The sequence below is a fragment of the Grus americana genome, chromosome 10 (assembly GCF_028858705.1).
Source record: "Grus americana isolate bGruAme1 chromosome 10, bGruAme1.mat, whole genome shotgun sequence".
NCBI classification, from domain to species: Eukaryota; Metazoa; Chordata; class Aves; order Gruiformes; family Gruidae; genus Grus; species Grus americana.
In genome coordinates this window covers 22,668,209-22,687,020 of record NC_072861.1, presented here as the reverse complement: position 1 = coordinate 22,687,020, position 18,812 = coordinate 22,668,209, and the positions used below count along the sequence as shown (strand labels likewise).

The following is an 18,812-nucleotide window of genomic DNA, read 5'->3' as shown; positions in this document are numbered from 1 at the left end:
TTTTTTTTTTTAAAAGACAGAGGGAAAGAGAGAGGGGGGAAAGATCCATAACCCACCCTTTCCCATTTCAGCCAAGTGCAGAATAAGTTGAGCAACGCAGCCACCTGAATGATTACATATTTTTTTCTCCAACTCCTGAGCTAACCTGACCAAGAAAGACGATGAACGCAAGAACATCCTGAGTCCTAGTATAAAATCCTAGCATCAACAAAGTCAATATAAATTTTGGCATTGCCTCCAATGTATCCAGGATTTGATCCAGGACTCTTTGTCCACTGTATGTCTGAACTGATAGATTGCAGATACACTTTAATATTTATATTTACAACAGCTAAAATACTTGGCGCTGTACTTTTTTCCTTGGGAAATCAGGACAGAGCCCTTTCCTTCACATCTGGCACGTGTTTCGGTGTCTGTCAGAATTTCTGCTTGTCGTGGGGTGAATAACAGGGATCACTGTGACAGAGGAGAGTCTAAATGTTTGCAAACAAAGCTATCCATCACAGGTTCAAGCACGGACAATTTTATGCCGGACAAATCATTGCTGATAGGAGATCCTGCACTGGCTGAGGGTAAAAAAATACAGTGCTTGTAAGCAGCCAAAGAGGGAAAATTATTGGCTCACTGTGATGCAGCAAGGATGCATAAACATCCACATAGATGAAGACAGAAAAAAAAAAAATTAAAAATCTGTAAATCTGTTTTTAAAAGGATTTACGGGATGTATTTTGAAAAGCAAAGTGCAGACAGCCCTCTGGTCTTTCTCAAAAGTTAACACCATCAAAACCCCAACCTGTCCAGCCATCTCAGCTCCCCAGTGATGCCACTGCTATAATGCAAAAGCAAATCAGCTGCTGGGGGAAATCCCTCTAATCAACAAACCTAAGTGGCAGTATCTTATTGGCTGTTTTCTGAAGGTTTATATGAAAATCCAGGTAGGATTATGCTGATCCTCCATTTGTTTGTTTTAACTATAAAAGTATTTCCTAAGAGCTACAATCAATGGTTTAACGCAACGAGCTGCAAACACCTGGGAAGTGTTACTGTCCAGACCCTCTAGAATATACCTACTTAAATATACCTACTTAAAAGCTTCTCATTTTTGATTTCCTATACTTGTTGGAGACAGGGGAACAGCCAGCCAGAATTCATTTTTGAGAGTCTGTAATATCTTGACACATATCTTAACACATTTAAATATACAAGCAAACGATCTATCTGAAAGAATGCCTGCTGTAGCTAATGAGATCAAGGTGCCTGGTCTAAACGCCATTCCAGAAATGGAGAGAGGGATTGCTGAATGCAGAGGAATGGGAAATTTCAAAATTGCACTAGGCATTAAAATAAAAAACCCAAAGAACAACATGTTTTTCAGCAGGTCAGTGGTTTTGACACAGATGATTTACAATTTATCATACAATCTTCTAAATTAATAAAACACTGAAATAAAAAGCATCAGTAACTTAAATTATTAAAGAAGGAGAAAAAGCTAGAAGTTTAAAATTTGGAGACTTGGAAAAAATTCAAAGACCCGTGCAAAAGTAATCAAGTGCAGAAGCCGACTATATCCTTTGTCAAAAGCACAGCCTCTCCCTGCCCAATACCCTCCTTGAGAAATCCAAGCAGCATCCTAAAGACTGTACTTTTATGCATCCATGGGAAAGCATAAAGGAATAATCGCTACATGCTTGGCTTTTGGTATTTCAAATACAATTTCTTTAAGTAAATCGCTTTCATTTAAATTGCCATATGTAGCATGGTAGAGTTCAATGCTGTACTAACAAAAAAACTCAACAAGAGACTTCAATAATTCTGCTGGCTTTCTGAAAAGCGCATACAACAATCTGCAAAATAAAAGGCCAAGCTTCCAGCTAAAGAAGAGATTTTAAACAATTACCAAAGCAGGATAGTGATATCATAAAGGCAATTTCTGCGCTAGCTTGTTTTCTGAAACTCTCTTTGCCTCTGAACAGCTAGAACAGATAATAACTATTAGTAAATCAAACTCCTGCAATATCCAGCTGTGTCTCACACATTTACATACAGATAGAATGGGTATATGTTTTTAATATGTATGCGATACGTACTTTTACCACAGCTGAAGTGCATGCTACAAAGGAGGAGGAGAATGGGAATGGAATCAGCATGAGATAATAAAGTGGCCTAGATAAAGTATTAGCCAGCGATTGATCTCAAACAGGGGATGTTGCTTCTCTCTGACCTGATTACTTACTATGCATAGATTCCATTAAATAGAGCTTAGAATGGAAAGCTTCTGAAAAATACCGTAAATACAGTCAGATCTACAGCCTCCTGAGCCAAAGCAGCCTGCGGATGCCTGCCCATACACGCGGCACAAGTGGGAGTTTAAACCTTACCCGTACTGCCACTTCACACTCGCTAAATATACGTGTACGTCTGCGTTTCCCTGGGAGCCAGGCTTGCGACGCCAGAAAACTCCACGTTTTAGATGAGAATGGGAAGTTCACAGGGAAAAAAAATAAATTAAAAAATCTTTATACAGAAGAATTGTTGAGATTTTCCTTTTCTAGTTGTAAGGGGAGAGGAGAAAGAGCAATACGCTAAGATGTTGTGCAGACTTCCGTGGTGCTGAAACAGGAGTATGTTCCATTTAATTGACTTTCTCTTCTTAAGAGGAAACAAATGGGAGGCAAAAGAGCAGACACTGTAAGCACAAGGTTCAGAAAAAACACCAGTGAATGATAAAGATTGTTCCTCTCCCAGGACGGACAATTTTCTCATTGCTTGGTGAAATTACTTCGTTTCGCTCCTGCGGAAAAAGTCAGTTAATTTGAAATCCTTTGAAACAATCAAATCGTTGATTGTGTTTACACAGAGAAACTGATGTTAGGTCTGGTTTTGTGGATGGGTATACGGAAGAAAGGGCACAGCGACCGAGTGTAAATACAGGAACTCGATTTATGCCAACTGTTACGGAAATTTGGTGGTCGCTTGCACAAGAATATCTATGGTACTGACTTTATACAGGAATTTCATACAGCCTTGGTTTTGGCCCTATTTTCTGTCAAAATGCGCATAGTGACTTTTATAAAAAAAAGGCTTCCTAACATGATAGATGGGGTAAATCCATCCCTGATGCAACCCCGTGACTTCACTGGAGTTGCCAATCCGGCACTCCAGGTATTGTTAGTCGGCTCTTAAAATGCATTTAACAATTCACCGATTATCAGGAGAGTAGAAAAAGATTGATGTTCTGCTCCCTTTATTTTGCTTTCAGTCTTTAATTATACTAAATTGGTTACAAAATAGTGACTTCCAGTACGGTTAATGTCCATAGGGGAGAAAGCCTGCACTCCGCTGTTTTGTCTGAAGCTAACGATGATTTTGGGTTGCACCTTTCATCCTTGCTAGTACATTTCTGCTTAATAAAAAAACCCAACCCAAAACCCAATGAACAAGGTGAAGTCATGCTCTCATTTAAATCAACAGTAAGCTGACCTTGACAAGCCCAGGATTTCACTCTGCCCACTCTTGATAGTTAACACGGAGATGTCCATCAGAATTACAATGGGTTTCAGAAATGGATGACGTGGAATTAGAAAGGATATTGCGGGCAGCAATTCTAGAATTCAGAGGATATTTAACAGCTTTTGTTCTGGCCCTGTTTTCCAACAGTCTGGTAATTTATATACACCTATGTATATGTATGTACAGATATGCTGTGTGTATATAGACATATGATGCGTGTGTGCATGTATATGCTTTGAGTTTTATAAATAAAGTGCTCCTTGACAAGACTGGGTAAGCACAAGAAGGTAAAGGGCTTGACTGGTGAGCAACTCCTGAGCTAACCGTGAGCCTGCTGCAGGAAAGCACAGGGTGCTCTGAGCCCATCACGCTGGAGGAGAGAATTTAGGGCAGCTTATGAGGGTCAGCCACGCTGCAGGCAAGGACTGGGTCACTTCGTTATTTCAGCAGCAGCCTACTCCATGCTTTAGTACTTGTTCTTGCAAGTTCATTTATAATTGAATAGAAAGTAGCATGGGGGGGGGGAAATGCATTAAACAAAAGATTTTGTTTAAAAAGTAGGAAGGCTTTTTTTTTTTTTTTTCCTGAGCTGCTATGATTTGAAAATTATTTTACAAAATACCTCCCTAAAAGGGGACTAGCACACTCCAGGGCATGTAGTTGTAAAGATAAATCTGTGCACTTCCCTGGTACTGCAGGCACTCACCCTTTGGCCTCATTTTTATGACTCTACACCCTGGAGTGGTGTTATTGCTTACAAACATACATATATACTTATGGGGGTATGTGCGATCTGCAGATGTTTTATTTATAAGTGGCAGGCCTATTGCATCACTGAAACATGCATTTACAAACAGATATAGGTTTTATGAAACCCTATTCTGTTGTTTTAATAGCTAAGCCATCCAGCCATAGCATAATAGTGCACAAGGTAAATGTGTCTACATCTCTAGAACCTGTTCCAAGTTTTCTCAGATGTGACTAACTGCAAGAATTTTCCAACCATCAAAAGTTAATAAAAAAGACAAAATAAGGCAGTGGAAGCCTTTCGTACGAGACACGCACCACCACGAAGTGGAGGGGCTCTGATAAACTTTAAGGCCTCACTTTACCAAGGTATTTAAGCAGGTGCCTAACTTCAAATGTAGATCTATTGAAGTTAATATCCTTAAAATTAGATTCACAGTTAAATACTTTACTAACCAGGATCTAAATTGAGACTAGTCTGGATTGTGAGATGTCTGCCCCAGGGCATCTTCAGAGATTAGCCTTTAACTAGAGAATAGCTGCAACAGAAACACTTGTTTATTCTACTCGCAGTTCGTAGCATGTAAGCAAGAAACGAAAAGATGCAAACGTGTCCTTATCTTGTTACAATTATTCCTGGGTATTTAATGCATAGAAAATAAATTACGATGACTTTCCATAAACCTCCAAGTAACACAGCATATAAAGAGAAGTAATGAAACATTTAAAAATCAAAGATATTTGATGTGAGTCAGGGGGGGAAACAACTCTTATCTGCAGTATAAGTTATTGTAAATATTTGTAATAATTGTTTGATACGGTATTTTTCTAGTTGCTTAAAACCAGTCAAAACAGCACTCTGCACTAAGTGCACAGCCACCAGGGACCAGCTTGAGGGCAGGTACCCTATTATTGCCTTACTGAAAAAAATGACAATTGCAAGTGAAAGAAGTGGTCTCCGAGCTCAGATTCCAACACCGAGAGCCCTTCTACGGACAGACCAAAGCTACGTATTAACTCAACCTTCTGTAGCCAATCTAATTGCATTTTACATGAATATAAGAGCAAACAGTAGCTCCCGCATTTCATTAAAAATACAATATTTTGACCATATCCTCTGTTTTCAATCTTCAGCTTTTGAAAGGTTAAGACTGGCAAATGACGACAAAGAGTGACCTACATTAAGCTGTAATCCCTGGACATACAAACCGAAAAAAAATGTGTATGAAGCATCAAAATGGTTTTGATTGAAACTTGATACTGGCTGTGAAAGTTCTGTATTAACTCCCCAAATCGCAAGTGAAGCTTTGGCCACGATGGAGGTAACAGCAAAATACCCATTAACTTCAGTGGAACCATAATTCCACCTTTGGTTTGTGTGCTCTCTCTAAACGTGTAATTGCTGCGCAAGCCAGAAAGAGTTTAGATTTAAATTTGTACATACTGAAAAATGCAGGAAAAAAAATGGATACACTTCTATATACATGAATAAAGAGTATTTACAGACAAATACATACAGAGGGGCTCTGAAGTTGCACTTACCATTAAATCTTCAGGTGCTGGCCTTTCCTTTGGTTGCTTTTTCATGCTGTGTCATAAAACAAAATGTTCATATATAAACAACTGCTCATTTATTCTACTTGCTTAAATATTGAAGATATTGTCTTTCAACACGGAGTGAAGAAATTCAATGTATTTCTTAACTTTATCGTGTGCCGATGGCAGACGGGGTTCCAAACAGTGACCCAAAATGTTAATGGCTTTCTTCCTTCCCTCCCTTATGGGGTGTAGTGGTTTACACTGTTTGTAACCACAAAAGTGTGTAAATACAGAGATCATTGAAAACCAGTCAGCTCAGAAGGCACAGTAAGTTGCTTCTCATTTTGCTATGGATTATTACATAGCTCGACACAAAGTATTCTACAAACAGGTGGGAAATGTAACTCTAACACTACACAGCTTCAGGAGAACGCACAATACCCTGGGGTTTCTACCTTAATTTTTTCACATTTATTTCCATTACACTGCAGGGTGATAGTTCATTACGCAGCATTAACCTGTTTATAAGATCATGTTTCTCATCCAAATAGTCCTAGTTTTCTGTGCAACAGGTGCAATTAGCTATTGAAGGCTGTGCTTAGCTGCATGAAGGAACACAATAACGTGGCACAGAGGTGACCATCAGGAGCTGCCTACTGACTAATTGGATTACATCCAAACAGCCACTGTTTATGGAGTAATTGGCATAAAGTCATAAAGTCTGATACGCCGTTCGCTTGACGTCTCTAATACTTATTAGAAATCGATGGCTTAAATAGTACATAGCTGCTTATTATTTGCCTTTTTTTAAACAGTAACGTCTCCCACTGAAAAGTACAGCCAATATAACGCTATATCCAAAATACTAGATGCTCTGCGCTGTAAATCGGAGGTATTAACGATACAATTTACCTTCCCTACAAATAACTACGAGCACCTCAAATAATGCGGGCGTTAGCAAGCAGTGCAAGCTGTCTGACGAGTAGGTCGGTAGCAGTTCTAATCTGACAGTCCAAAGTAGCTGCGTCCCCAGGGAAAACGAGGCTATTAGCCACCATCAGTTATGCTTCGGTTTGACATCTGTGAAAATTTTAACACAGGTTATCCCTCCCACTGCCTAAACGAGAATTTTTTTTTAAAACAGTCCGTCATCCTTTTTTTTTTTTTTTTGGGCGAGGATAAAAAGCATAGACCTCCACGCACATCAGTTAGTTGCGCTGCAGAATCCTCCAAACAGCGTCGCTCTTTGTAAGCTGAAACTATTGAAAACGGAGGCCTATGTTACACAAACTTTAATTATTTAGTTCCTTTAATTAACCGATAATCAGACTGCTTTTTGTGTCTGTATTATTTGTTACATACCATGTCAGTCCTGAGAGGCACTTTCCCCTACGTTATGTATTCAAAATTCAATTTTATTGAGACGACTTTTGCGGCAGTGGCCCTGACATACGGGAGAGACCCTGAAAGTGCTGCGAAGCCCGACCCACGGACCTGCGTGGGGCCGAGGGCTTCCAGCACCTTGTTTCGGCCGAGGACACGTCCCCGGAGCAGGATTCCCTCTCGGCCACGCGGCTGCAGCTCGCAGTGGCACACGCTGAGATGGCTCCATCTGATTTAGCAGAGCTGAGCATCCAGCCCTGGAAGAGCATGTTCGCAGAAGGGATGCTCCTCTGTCAAACACATCATTTTGGTACAAATTTCAAGCTTGTTTCTTCTGCCACACAGAAATGAATGCTTTTTTTTTTTTTTTTTTTTTGGTGGGGGGAGGAATGAGACACTTAAAAAAAAAAGATTTTTTTTCACTTTGTTTCTTTAGGATAGCTTATCCTCAAAATTTTTATTCTCTAGTCACTCAAGAACTGTATTCTTTATTCTACAAATTCCTCCTCTCCCCAATTCTCCTTTAATTTAAAAGGTTTTCAATGAACTATTCAGTTTTAAGGAAAGAAAATATACCCAGTGGTGTGTTTTAAAATACGACTCTCAGTAAAAATTACTTACTGAAAAGCCGATGAATTAATCAAAGCTGCCTGCCTTTCTAAATATCAAGGCAATTTTATACGTAATATTTTTAAAAGCCCTGAATAATGATATTATACGCACGAGTCTTTGTGGCCTCTTTACCCCCCCCAGACGAATTCTTCGGAATTTCAGTGCACAAGACTGCACCCACATTCAGGGCGGGTTTATTAAAACAGGAAAAACCCTTGTAAGTACTTTTACGACCCTTTGTGTAAATAACGTTTACATAATTTAAACAGTTTGCTTAGCTTTGCTGCCCCATCTGCCCAAGGCCCCCAAGTCCCTCTTCTCTCAGAAAGGATGCAAGGAAAGCCATAAGGTCTCGCCGAGCTGCAGAGTTAATGGCATGTATCATTTACATTGAGGGCATGGCATGTTTGCAAACTGAGCTTACCATTGAGTGATGAAGTGTACAAATGGCTCAGAGAACTCCCCGGCTGGAAGGACGGGTGATTCCTGGGATTGGATTGAAACAAGAAGCAGAGTCAGAAAGAGAGAAGATAATTTTGATTTTTTTTTTTTTTTAGGAGGAGAGTAATATAACGGCGACAACAACAACAAAAAATAAAGGGGGGGGAAAGCAACAAAGCCCCCTTTTCACACAGAGAATTTGAGGGAGAAAGGTACAAATTCTTCTGAGAATGTGTTATAAAACACTGAATTTCAACTAATGAGTATTACACAATGGGTAAAAACATGTGGAAAGACACTGAGGGGAGGTGAAAAAAGGACAATGATAGCCACAGGGTAAAAAGGAAGGTAGGGAAAGTGTAAATGAGAAATTAATGATTATTTAAGTAACACACAAATGGTCTTGTAATTAACAAAGAGCTGTGAAATTATTCTTGTGTTGACCTTTGTTTCTTTCACTGCATTTGCTATTTATTTACACTCATGTTTATTTACACTTATTCATTTTAGAGGCTGTCCTCATATGCTGTCTGTTCTAGATTTAAAAGGCGAAAGAATTTTTAAGAGGAAAAAATGCAGGATTTACCAGTCTAGTGGTAGAAAATAACCACCCGGTATTTATGAAAGGAAAAAAAAAATAAAATTAAGAGCACAAGAACAAAAAAATACAAAGAGGGAACAAACAACATCACCATTTGCAAAGACGGGCTTTACGAATTTAGGAGTTTTTCCAAGAATGACAGAGAGCTCCACTGTGTTTATAGTGTAACAGCTCAGGATGTAATGAAATTACACTGCAGAGTACTTTAACAGTGTCATCTCATTAGACCTACAGTTGGAACAAGAGAGCCACATAAAACAGGCAGCTGCAAATGACTCCATTCTCATCTATTCTCATTTGCTATTAAAAATACCTTTCGGCGGCTTTTTTCCTCCCTGACATCCCTACACAAAGTACCCTGCAAAGTATGATACATGCACCTATTTAAATTAACAAAGGAATGACTTATTTTAATCTCACTGTGCTTTGGAGTGCTTTGGCCATTTGGATGAGCAATATATCATTACATACAACCTTCCAGCGCTGCAGGCAAGAAACTCAGAGCGTGCAGCATTTGGTGGGAGCCAAACAATTTCTCTAGCACACAACTGTGTCAAATGCATGCATGTATTCATTATTGAGAATGCGAGGAAATAGCTTTGATGTAGTGGAAAAAAGAAGATGATAAAAGCACCTCTGCAATGTGTGTGCCATTATCAATGGTGGCAGATAGACACAACTGCAGAGCCTCCTATGTGATTAGTAAATATACATATAATTGCTGTGGCCAATTATCAGAAAAATGAGATCGGTAATTACAAGACAGAAAATTAACTAGAACTCTTATTAAGGCTTTGTTTCCAATTCAAACAATTGGAAACTGCTGGAAAATACAATTAAATCAAAAGTAACTGAAGAGTAAAAGGAGAAGCCAAAATTGCTTTACAATTTTCAAAGACTTCTATTAAATACAAGGAGTGTTTGACATAACATGCCCAAATTCTCTTTGAACTTAGACCGGGTGAGAGAGAGGTTATTGTTTCTAAACTTATAAATGACATCAATATAGGGAGGTTTCCACTGGAGAGTGGAAGGAACACAAGGAAATAAGCAGCGCAATTAAACTTTCTCCACTTCAAAGAACTGCGCGTGAAAATTATTCATATTAATACAGAGAATGCAGAGCAAAATGTCAGGTTTGCTTATCCAGCACGGAGCCCAGCAGGTTTTGCCTCTCCCCATCACTGTCTCTTGTCCAGCAGAGCTTTCCTGGGCTTGCACCTGACGTGGCAAAAGCCACCTTCCCCAGGTGGGACCGACTCAAAGCACAACAGGGAGGAAACACCCTGGCCGCGTATTGCAGATCATTTTGAAAACTGCAGGGCGAAGCTATTGGAGCCCATTCCCCAGGGACCCGGCTCTGCCCAGCCACCTACGCCCGCTGTTTATTGTAAGTACGACATAGCCCCTAACGGGGCTGCCAGCCCCGATCAGTCCACGCTGGGGACGAGGACGGGCAGACGGCACTTCACACTAATACGGGAGGTGATAATTTCCGCAATCACCAAGAGATGACAGACCCATAATAGAGTGAAACTTCGTTAGGAGAGGGAACGAGCAGCTGATGAACGGCTCTGAAGCCACCAGCGTTCCACCTGGGCTGTCCCAAGCCAGCATCAGGGTTCGTGCGGGCAAGGGAAGAAGTTGCTCTGATGTCAGTATTAACGCCTTGACCACGCAGCCGCCTGAGCTGCAGCACAGCCAGGAGACAAGGTGCTCCAGCGTAAGCGTGCAAGAAAACGTCACCTGGATGAAAGTAAACGTTAAATGCTTTTTTTTTTTTTTTTTTGAGGGGGGCACATTTTTCTGTACAATGAGGGTATTTCATCCCCATCTAGGCCTACTCTCTTCTGCCACAGACCTGTCAGTCATGGCCATGCCTTGGTTGGTTTGCTCTCAGGAGCTCATGAAGAGATTGGATGGAGATGAACACCAACTGCATCTCAGTATGAAAACCAGGTGCTTTACTACAGTCATCACAAGGATTTTAGACTGGGCATCCACAAATATATTGACCATTTGCCTGATGAACCACAAGCCTTTTGGGAGAGCGCATCAATCTGAAGAAAATACTTGCTGGGAAATGTGTTTGAGGGCAAACAGATCAGTGCAGATAAAAACTTTGGTTTCATTCCTGTACATATGAGCCAATTGTTGCTTTACAGCAGAGGTATGGTAGATAGGGGAGAAGGAGGCAGGTTTTGGTTTTAACCAGGAAAGTACAGACCCTCAACTGCTTCCAAAGGTGAACACTAAAAAGCTGCCTCAACATGCTGCATTCTACCTTAGCTAGAAGGAGAAAACATCCATTCCGTTATGATATCGACCCAGGGAAACCAATGACTGAAATATTTCAATTTCTGCTACTGTTCTATGCAAGACCATTTGAGTAGTAGAAAGGTGAGAGTATTTTGTGGTTAGAGCCATTTCTAATGAGAGAGTGTTGCTATTGCTGTAGCTTGAGCAACCACGATGTTGTTGTATAAAAGCAAAAATTTCCAAAACTACACAAAATAAATACATCCTATATGGTATCCTGAAGTTCCCCAGACTTTGGCTGAGGCTCTACTCTGTTTACACTGTGTGATGCAATACGGTCACATTTGATGTAACCACAGGGAACGGTCCAGCTGCACTCTGATGACCTGCCTTATTTTACCCACCCGCAAACTGAAATCATACTATAGAGGCAAAAAAAGCAGAAACTCAAGATTTTAAAGGAGTGAGGAAGAGGTATACTCATTTTAAATTAGGAACTGGTGCTTTCATTTTCATTAAATACCGTGTTTTTTAACCAATGCAATGAAGACCTGTACATTGGGGATGCTGCTAAAATGGCAGTAAAGACACAAACGGTTGTAAGGGTCGATGGCCCGTTGGCCTCTCACATCCCCAGGCAGCTTATTCCCAAGACTGGCTGGTGCCCTGCGCATCCAAGCAACATTTCTGTAACTGGGATCTGCTGCAGGAAGAGACAAGATCAGCCTCTGATTTCTCAAAACCAGCCGAACTGTGCACACACAGTGAGAACAGGGAAGGGCGATAGGAAAAAAAGTTTGAGTGATGCCTTTGCCTTGTGAATAATGAACAGTTCAAGAAGGTCAACCCATTACAACTGAAACCGTTTAATTATTAATTATGCACAATCTATGAGCAAAAGGACAAGTTCAGAATGTTTAATGTGTGGTAACTCCAACTGGACCCTCTCTTGGCATTTTGTTATTAGCACTTGTCAGCAAGGTGCTCAGGCATAAAGAAAAAAGCACAGCAGCAGAAAATCTGAGCTAGCAGGAGGAGGGAGGGCTTTAAACTTCAAACACTGCTCCTAATATTTAATTTATAGAGTGCCAAGGCTCTGGTATAAACCTTATTGGCTTCCATGGAGTTAGGGGAAGTCACATTATCTAAATGAAGACCTGAGAACGAGAATACTGAGACAATCCTTCCCAAAGCACTCTCTTTTGAAGGGAGCGATAACATTACTATCTGTATCCTCTTTTTTTTTTCCACAGGTCTGAACAAAAGGAAGAGGGAACCACCTAATAGTGCGTCCAGAAGCCAATCAATCCTTTGCAACCACTGCAATAAGAGCTTGAATTGCAGGTCCCAGCATTATCCTCACCTACTTCTCAAACCTATTATTCGAAATGTCTCCTGATCTGTTTGCTCTCACTAAGCAGAGATGCAACTGAGGCTCAGGAAATAAATTATGTCCAGCAAACCCACAAATAAATATGGATAAGGCACCTTTCCCCTCTTTTCTGTCCAGCTTGGAGGTTTACCTGGACAACCTCAAGAAGCTAATTCATCAGATACGGCTCTGAGTTGCTTATTTTCTTTGGAAACACTCCTGTGTCAATAAAATTTGGGAGTAGATCTTGACTGGCAACATACACCGAAAGCATCTCACGCTTTACACACGTTCAGAGGTCGCACCTCAACAGACAATTTCTTGAGAGTGAAATATTTTCTCAAAGCAACTGAAAGTCTGAGATTTATCACATCCTTTCTGAAGAAAGACAAAGCCCACGATCTCCCTGTAACAGGAAAATCAGCAGCTACAGCTTTCTACCTAAAACCTTCAAGAAGGTGATGGCAAAGCCCCCCGCTATGTGTTAAGATCAAACCTGTGTTCCTCCTACCTCCTCCTTCAGGGGCCGGCCTGACGGGCAGCCACGGTGCAGAACGCTGTCATCAAGACGTCCCCAGAAGAAAGCCGGGCTGCAGACCTGCGCAGGCTCGAAGACGAGCTCAGCTACACTTTGTGGGCAAGAGACCTTGGTATTCTCAGTGCTAATAGGTTTTACCCCCTCTTCTCATCTGCTAACTCCCTCTCTGTGAAGGGTTAAATTTTCCCATTCCCCACAGCTACTGCTATTTAGCAATACTCTCTCCTCAGTGTGAACGCTTGTGCAGAAGGAAATGCCATGGTCCTATGGCTCTATGGCCACAAGAGGGAAGTTAGCAGAACTGAGCAAACCAAACTTCAGTTCTTCTCTCCTCTGGGTTTCCCCAGCACACCCTGTCTTTGAAATCATCATCTCCTCTGGGCAGATACTCCTATTCTGCAACTTGCCCGTTGATGCTGAAATGGCAGTATTTAATAAATAACGCGTGCGCTTTACAAAGCATTTTTGGCTTATCGCTTCAGCCTAAAAAATCTCTAGGATTAAAGAATTTTTATGCACTCCAGTTTCTCTTTTGCTCAAGCTTTCAAAGAATACACCTGTTTTTATACAGTAGCTGCATTTTACATTGTGGCCAAACAGTGATTTGTTTTCAGACAAACTTAAGGTTTAGATGCACCCGAAATGCTGTCAGGTGCAATTACATGTAATAAATGCACTGCAGTTACCGAGCTGTTTCAAACGAGACTAGCAAATTACAATATTGTGCAGATTAACTCCTACAAGGACAACTATCTTTTACAGCATTCCTTAAAAAAATAAATAAATAAACCAAAAGCATTTCTGACTTTCTAGCCAATATACTTCAAAAACCTTGCACAAACCTAATGGCAGGTGATTTCCTACAAGTAACAAGTTTGCAGAAGACGGCGATGTCTGGAGGTGGCTCAGAGGCCCAGACTTGAAAGCATTTCTGGATTGTCCCTGTTACACTCCCACCCCCAGCAGGAAGGTGAAAGATGATTACATCTCTGCACCGGGTCGCTTCTTGCTCTTTTCTTAGTAGCAGGTGCCAAATGTGACAAATTATACGTGGGGGCATTTTGGTGTGAAGTTTCGTCTGCTGGGATTGGAGTGTCAGCAGTAAACTCATTTATTTCCAGATCTCTAGCTGGACGGGAACCAAGGTCGAAAGGCCAGTGTTTTATCCACCAAAACACTCAGCCTACCTTTAACACCTCAAATCACGTGAGAACCAGCTATTCTCTCTGCAGCGCTACCCGCTCCCCAAGTTCTTGAAAATATCACGTATGCGTAACCCACCTCCGTACCAAAGGCATCCAGACGTCTCTGGTTAAACAACTCAGTAGATACTTGGGGCTATTTGGTTGCCACTTTTGCAGCATTTGCTACTGTGAGGTATTTTTCAGAGCCCAGAAGAGGGAAGGAAAGAAGTGGAAGAGTGTAATTAACATCAGGAATAATCTAAAGTGTAGGACATGACATCTTCTACCTCTCGCCAAGCTTTGTTAGTGTGGCTCTCTAAAGGGCCTTGCAGATAAGCGTACACGTAGCTGGAAAAACAGGTTAATCCTTTAACCGTAACTGTAATTGCTTTCTCTCTAAAACAAACGTAAGAATTTTTTCCTCTCATTGCTGGTCTCTTGTCGATCATAAGCTAGCAGAGCACAGCAGTGTTTTGGGTAGATACACACACACACGCACACTTCAAATAGCTCAGGCACAGCAGCATGAAACGTAGCCTTTACCTGTTCACACCGAAGGGACTCAATCGAAAAACTGAAACCATTTATTGTTCCCTTTTTCCTCTGTACACTCCCAATGCATTTTTATTGCTTTTTCATAAAACACTGCTGCAAATAATCAAGCATGACCATTGACATCCACAAGATTGAGTTTTAGGAACCATTAAATGAGCTTGCCCTCTTGGGAAGGTTCTTGCTCAGGTTGGTCTAAAGGTAATTATTCAGCAATTCCTACCTGTGGTTTTACCTTGTTCCTATATAAGTCTCTGAATCTCATACACTGGTAAGGTCACAGTTTCTGTCTCAATAAAAGTATACCCTAAAACAACTTATCCACAGGACAAATTACGGTGGGTTTGTGTACACATGCACACACACGTGTGTATATCCTAACGCCGGCTTTTCTTGCATAGAAATCTTCAAAGCTCCAGAAATTTTCAGGGTTAAATATAGCTGTTCATACATTTAAAAGGATACATGAGACTCTAAAGAGAAATTCCCAATGAAAAAAATAAAGTCTTGTTTCATTCTGAGCCTTTGGAGTTTTCCACTTCATTTATAGGAATAGCAAAATGTAGCACTCATGCATAAGGTTAAGAAATTCAGCACTTGAGAGGCAATGCTCTTCATTGTGTTATTTGATCAAGCTGAACATCCTGTGAATTTTTAAGGCTACGTCGTAGCAATAAATAGAGGGATATATTTAACCAGGTAAAAAAAAATAGGGGAATAGAAACAACTATATGGGATACATGTATTAAGTCCAAGTTATTTTTTTTCCATGGGAAAATTTGAAAATTTATTGGCACTGAAATGCTTCATAGTTCAGCATTAACACTACACTAGCATTAACTGATGCTGCTAAATGTTTCTAGAGTACTAATTTAAAAAGAAAAAAAAAAAGAGGTCTTTGATTTGTAGAGTTTGTAAAGTCCTTGAGCTAGATTAAACTGCAGTCTTGTGAGACCGAGTAGCTCTGTGGGGGCACTTAACAGAAATGCTCAAGAAACTCATGGAAAGCTTCTCACTACTTACTCATGAAGCTATCAGAGTAAGGATTCATGAGTACAACTAATTAATTTTTCATTTAAATTTCTCCCCAACTTGTCAAAATGGGCAGGTTTTTCAATGCTGCCTCCTGTTTGTAAAAACAGGATTTGCTCTTGGAAGTCTTCACTCCTCAAGCTTCTGAAGTAATTGGAATAATACAATAATTTAACTAAAACCGATGGACAAAAATCGAGTTCTTTTTTTCCCTAATTCAATACATTTTAAAAAAAAAAAAGCCAAAACCAACACCTAAGTCACTATTACACTGAAACAAGCTATGGAAACTTTGAAACCAAAATTAATTTATTTCGGGTTATGAAGAAGAAAGGGTTAGAAACTAGAGCTGATGCTTAACTACAGAGCTTGTGACCACAACTGCTCCAGTACAACGAAACCCGGTTTACAGCAACCACCCAAGGGGCTGGCAATAAGTGCTTTCCTAGAAGGGATACTCTAACTAAATAAAGGTCAAACAAAATAGCCCTGGAGAGCTTAAGGAAAATTTAAAGGAGTTGCTTAAGTCAGGACTACTGGATGCACTCCACAGTGCAAGTTTGGTCTATCCAACCTTCTCGGGATGCAGGGCAGATACCTCTAGAGCCAAAACCCACGGGATCGGAAAGATGGGAAGGTGACATGCTGAAAACCACAGAGCTGCTGGGTTTGGCCTTTTGGGATCTTCATGCACAAGCGGCAATCATCTAGGTGTTTTACTGAACGCTCATCTGACTAGCAATCAGGAAAGATGACATTTTTAGAAGGTTTTTGAAATACTGCATCTGGAATAAAGCTGAAGAAGTAACTAAACAATAATTTCCTATGTAATACATTTTGACAACAAGATAACAGGGAAATGATTAACTGCAGGTTGGAAGAACCTTGAAAACAATGCCACTTTTCAACTGACTGCAAGGAACGCAAAACCGTGCTACGATCAGAGTTCTGACTTTCCTGAAAACCTAACCCCACGTTGTGCTGCGGAGTTGCAGAGCTCAGTGCCCCACTGCTTACCAAACTGAAAATTTAGAGCACCCTCATTTACCTTTTAAACTGAGATTTTTCTAATGCATTACAAGGAAAATGCATAATGATCATCATGGCTACGGTTCTCGTATCTCTGCTTGGAAGTGGAATTCGCTTGACTGACTTTTGCAGACATTAGTAAAGAGAACACTAACTGGACCATGCAGGTTGTCTGGGAGGGTGCTGGAGATTTGGAGGCTGAGCAGGGAACAGGTAAGCTAACAAAAAAAAAAAAAAATCCTGGGAGGCATTCTGAGACCATGAGCAGCAAGAAAGGTTAAAAAGCATGCTGATTTTACTTGCAATCTTTAGGTTTCAGAGTCAACCCACTAAGTGAATTTCTCTGATGCACCGTCTCTGGGGTCTGCAACATTAATAGTATTATTCTGGGGCTCTGCTGTTTGTATTTCTAAGTTACCGTCTGGAACAGATTACGATGATAAAACCTTTTCATTTTTGTTTAAATGCACCTAGTGCTTTTCAAGTGGAATTCTGTTGCTGAGTAGACTGGAGTGCAAATTCTTTGCCTGCATGATCATGAAACATAGGGCCACATCTAGGACATCTTCCAAGCCAGGCAATGGCTCCTGCTTCCAGCAGCCTCCATTCTCCTTCATGTTGGAATGTTTCTGGAAAGACTGCACGCACAGCAAACGATGCATGTCCTTCCCAATAGGGATTCATCTGCACTGCTCAGTGCTTTCCATACAACATTTCGGTGAGCTGGAGACAAACTAAGTTGAGTGCTAGAATATTAAATTACTCTCAGCTCTCAAATAACAGCAGACTGCCTTTATTGCTGGCTGCGTTGCAGGATGAACTACATCAACAACTAGTCTATCCTCATCTTTGGACCAGAAGCAGGAATCTTACCATGGTGGGAGATGCTGCTACGATTAGGACTGTTGCTTAAATGAGCGTGTCTTATTTGTAGCTGGATCAGATTTCACTATAAGTTACCACATGTTAAAAAATAAAGGTCCTGGCAAGCATGTATCCTATTCACACAATGCTCCTCGCTAATTTTGCCATTAAAAAATTAATCCCAGAACCAATGCCATTAAAAGCACAATAACATAATTTAACAAAAAAAAAAAAAAAAAAAAAAAGTCAGGCACAGTTTACTGTGATTTGAGAAGAACCACCATGCCTGACAATTTTTGGTAAATTATCCTGCTTCTCGAATCACTTACTCATTCTGCAGAATTTCTGCAAGTAAATTTAAGTCCTAGAAAATGAACAAACAGACTTTTTGAACTGTCAGAGTGACCTGCTATGTCTCATTATTTCACTAAGAGTTAAAAAACAGCTCCAAAAATCTCACGACTGCGGAGCATCTAAAAGCTCCCATGGACAGTTTCTATTCCATAGTGTGCCACCTTACAGAGTTTGAGAAAAGTCCAGGATACCTAGGTAACAGAGAAGCAACCTCTTAACTAGTTCAGTCATCAATAAATCCTATGAATTAAAGATGATTATGAATGAACAGAACATTAACTTTCCGATTCCTGCTGTCTTTCAGTGGAACATGGAACAGTTCTACAAAAACCCAATGACTGCCAATATAATAAGCAACTATTATAAAGAATCAAGGTCTTAACGTTACTTCAGTTCCATCAGTTTTAAAACTTCTGGTTTCTCCCCGTATCAGGCTCTGGAGTTTTTAGCTGGCTCCAGGGGGAAGGACTGGGGAAAGCACACTGCCGGCAAAGCCCCAATGTCAAGAAATACTCTCTTCCACAACGTTTAATCACATTTTTAGGAGCCAAAAGTCCAAACCATTCTCTGTCACACACAAAAATATATTAAGGGACTTGAGGAAAAAAGACCCAGAGTTTTCAACTGCAACAACATCAGCAAATTATTACTGTGGCATGAAGCTACCTGGGGACCGAAGATCCTTGAGGCATCTCAATCCCACCCTTGCAGATCTATTCCCCCCATATCCTATGGCACCATGGCTCATCCAGAAGCCGTGCCACTACGGGAGCACTGCTGTGCGCTATCTGTCTG

General features: G+C 40.6%; 1 protein-coding gene across 2 annotated transcripts in view; it reads right to left on the bottom strand.

Annotated features, from left to right (window-relative positions):
* MAP2K5 (mitogen-activated protein kinase kinase 5) overlaps positions 1–18,812 on the bottom strand; it is a 139,228-nt gene that overhangs the window by 17,717 nt on the left and 102,699 nt on the right. For both annotated transcript variants that reach the window (XM_054836851.1, XM_054836852.1), the window contains 2 exons: positions 8,216–8,277; positions 5,800–5,845 (listed from right to left, as the gene is read on the bottom strand). In XM_054836851.1, the coding sequence (XP_054692826.1) occupies positions 5,800–5,845; positions 8,216–8,277 (108 nt within the window). The remainder of the gene's footprint in view (positions 1–5,799; positions 5,846–8,215; positions 8,278–18,812) is intronic.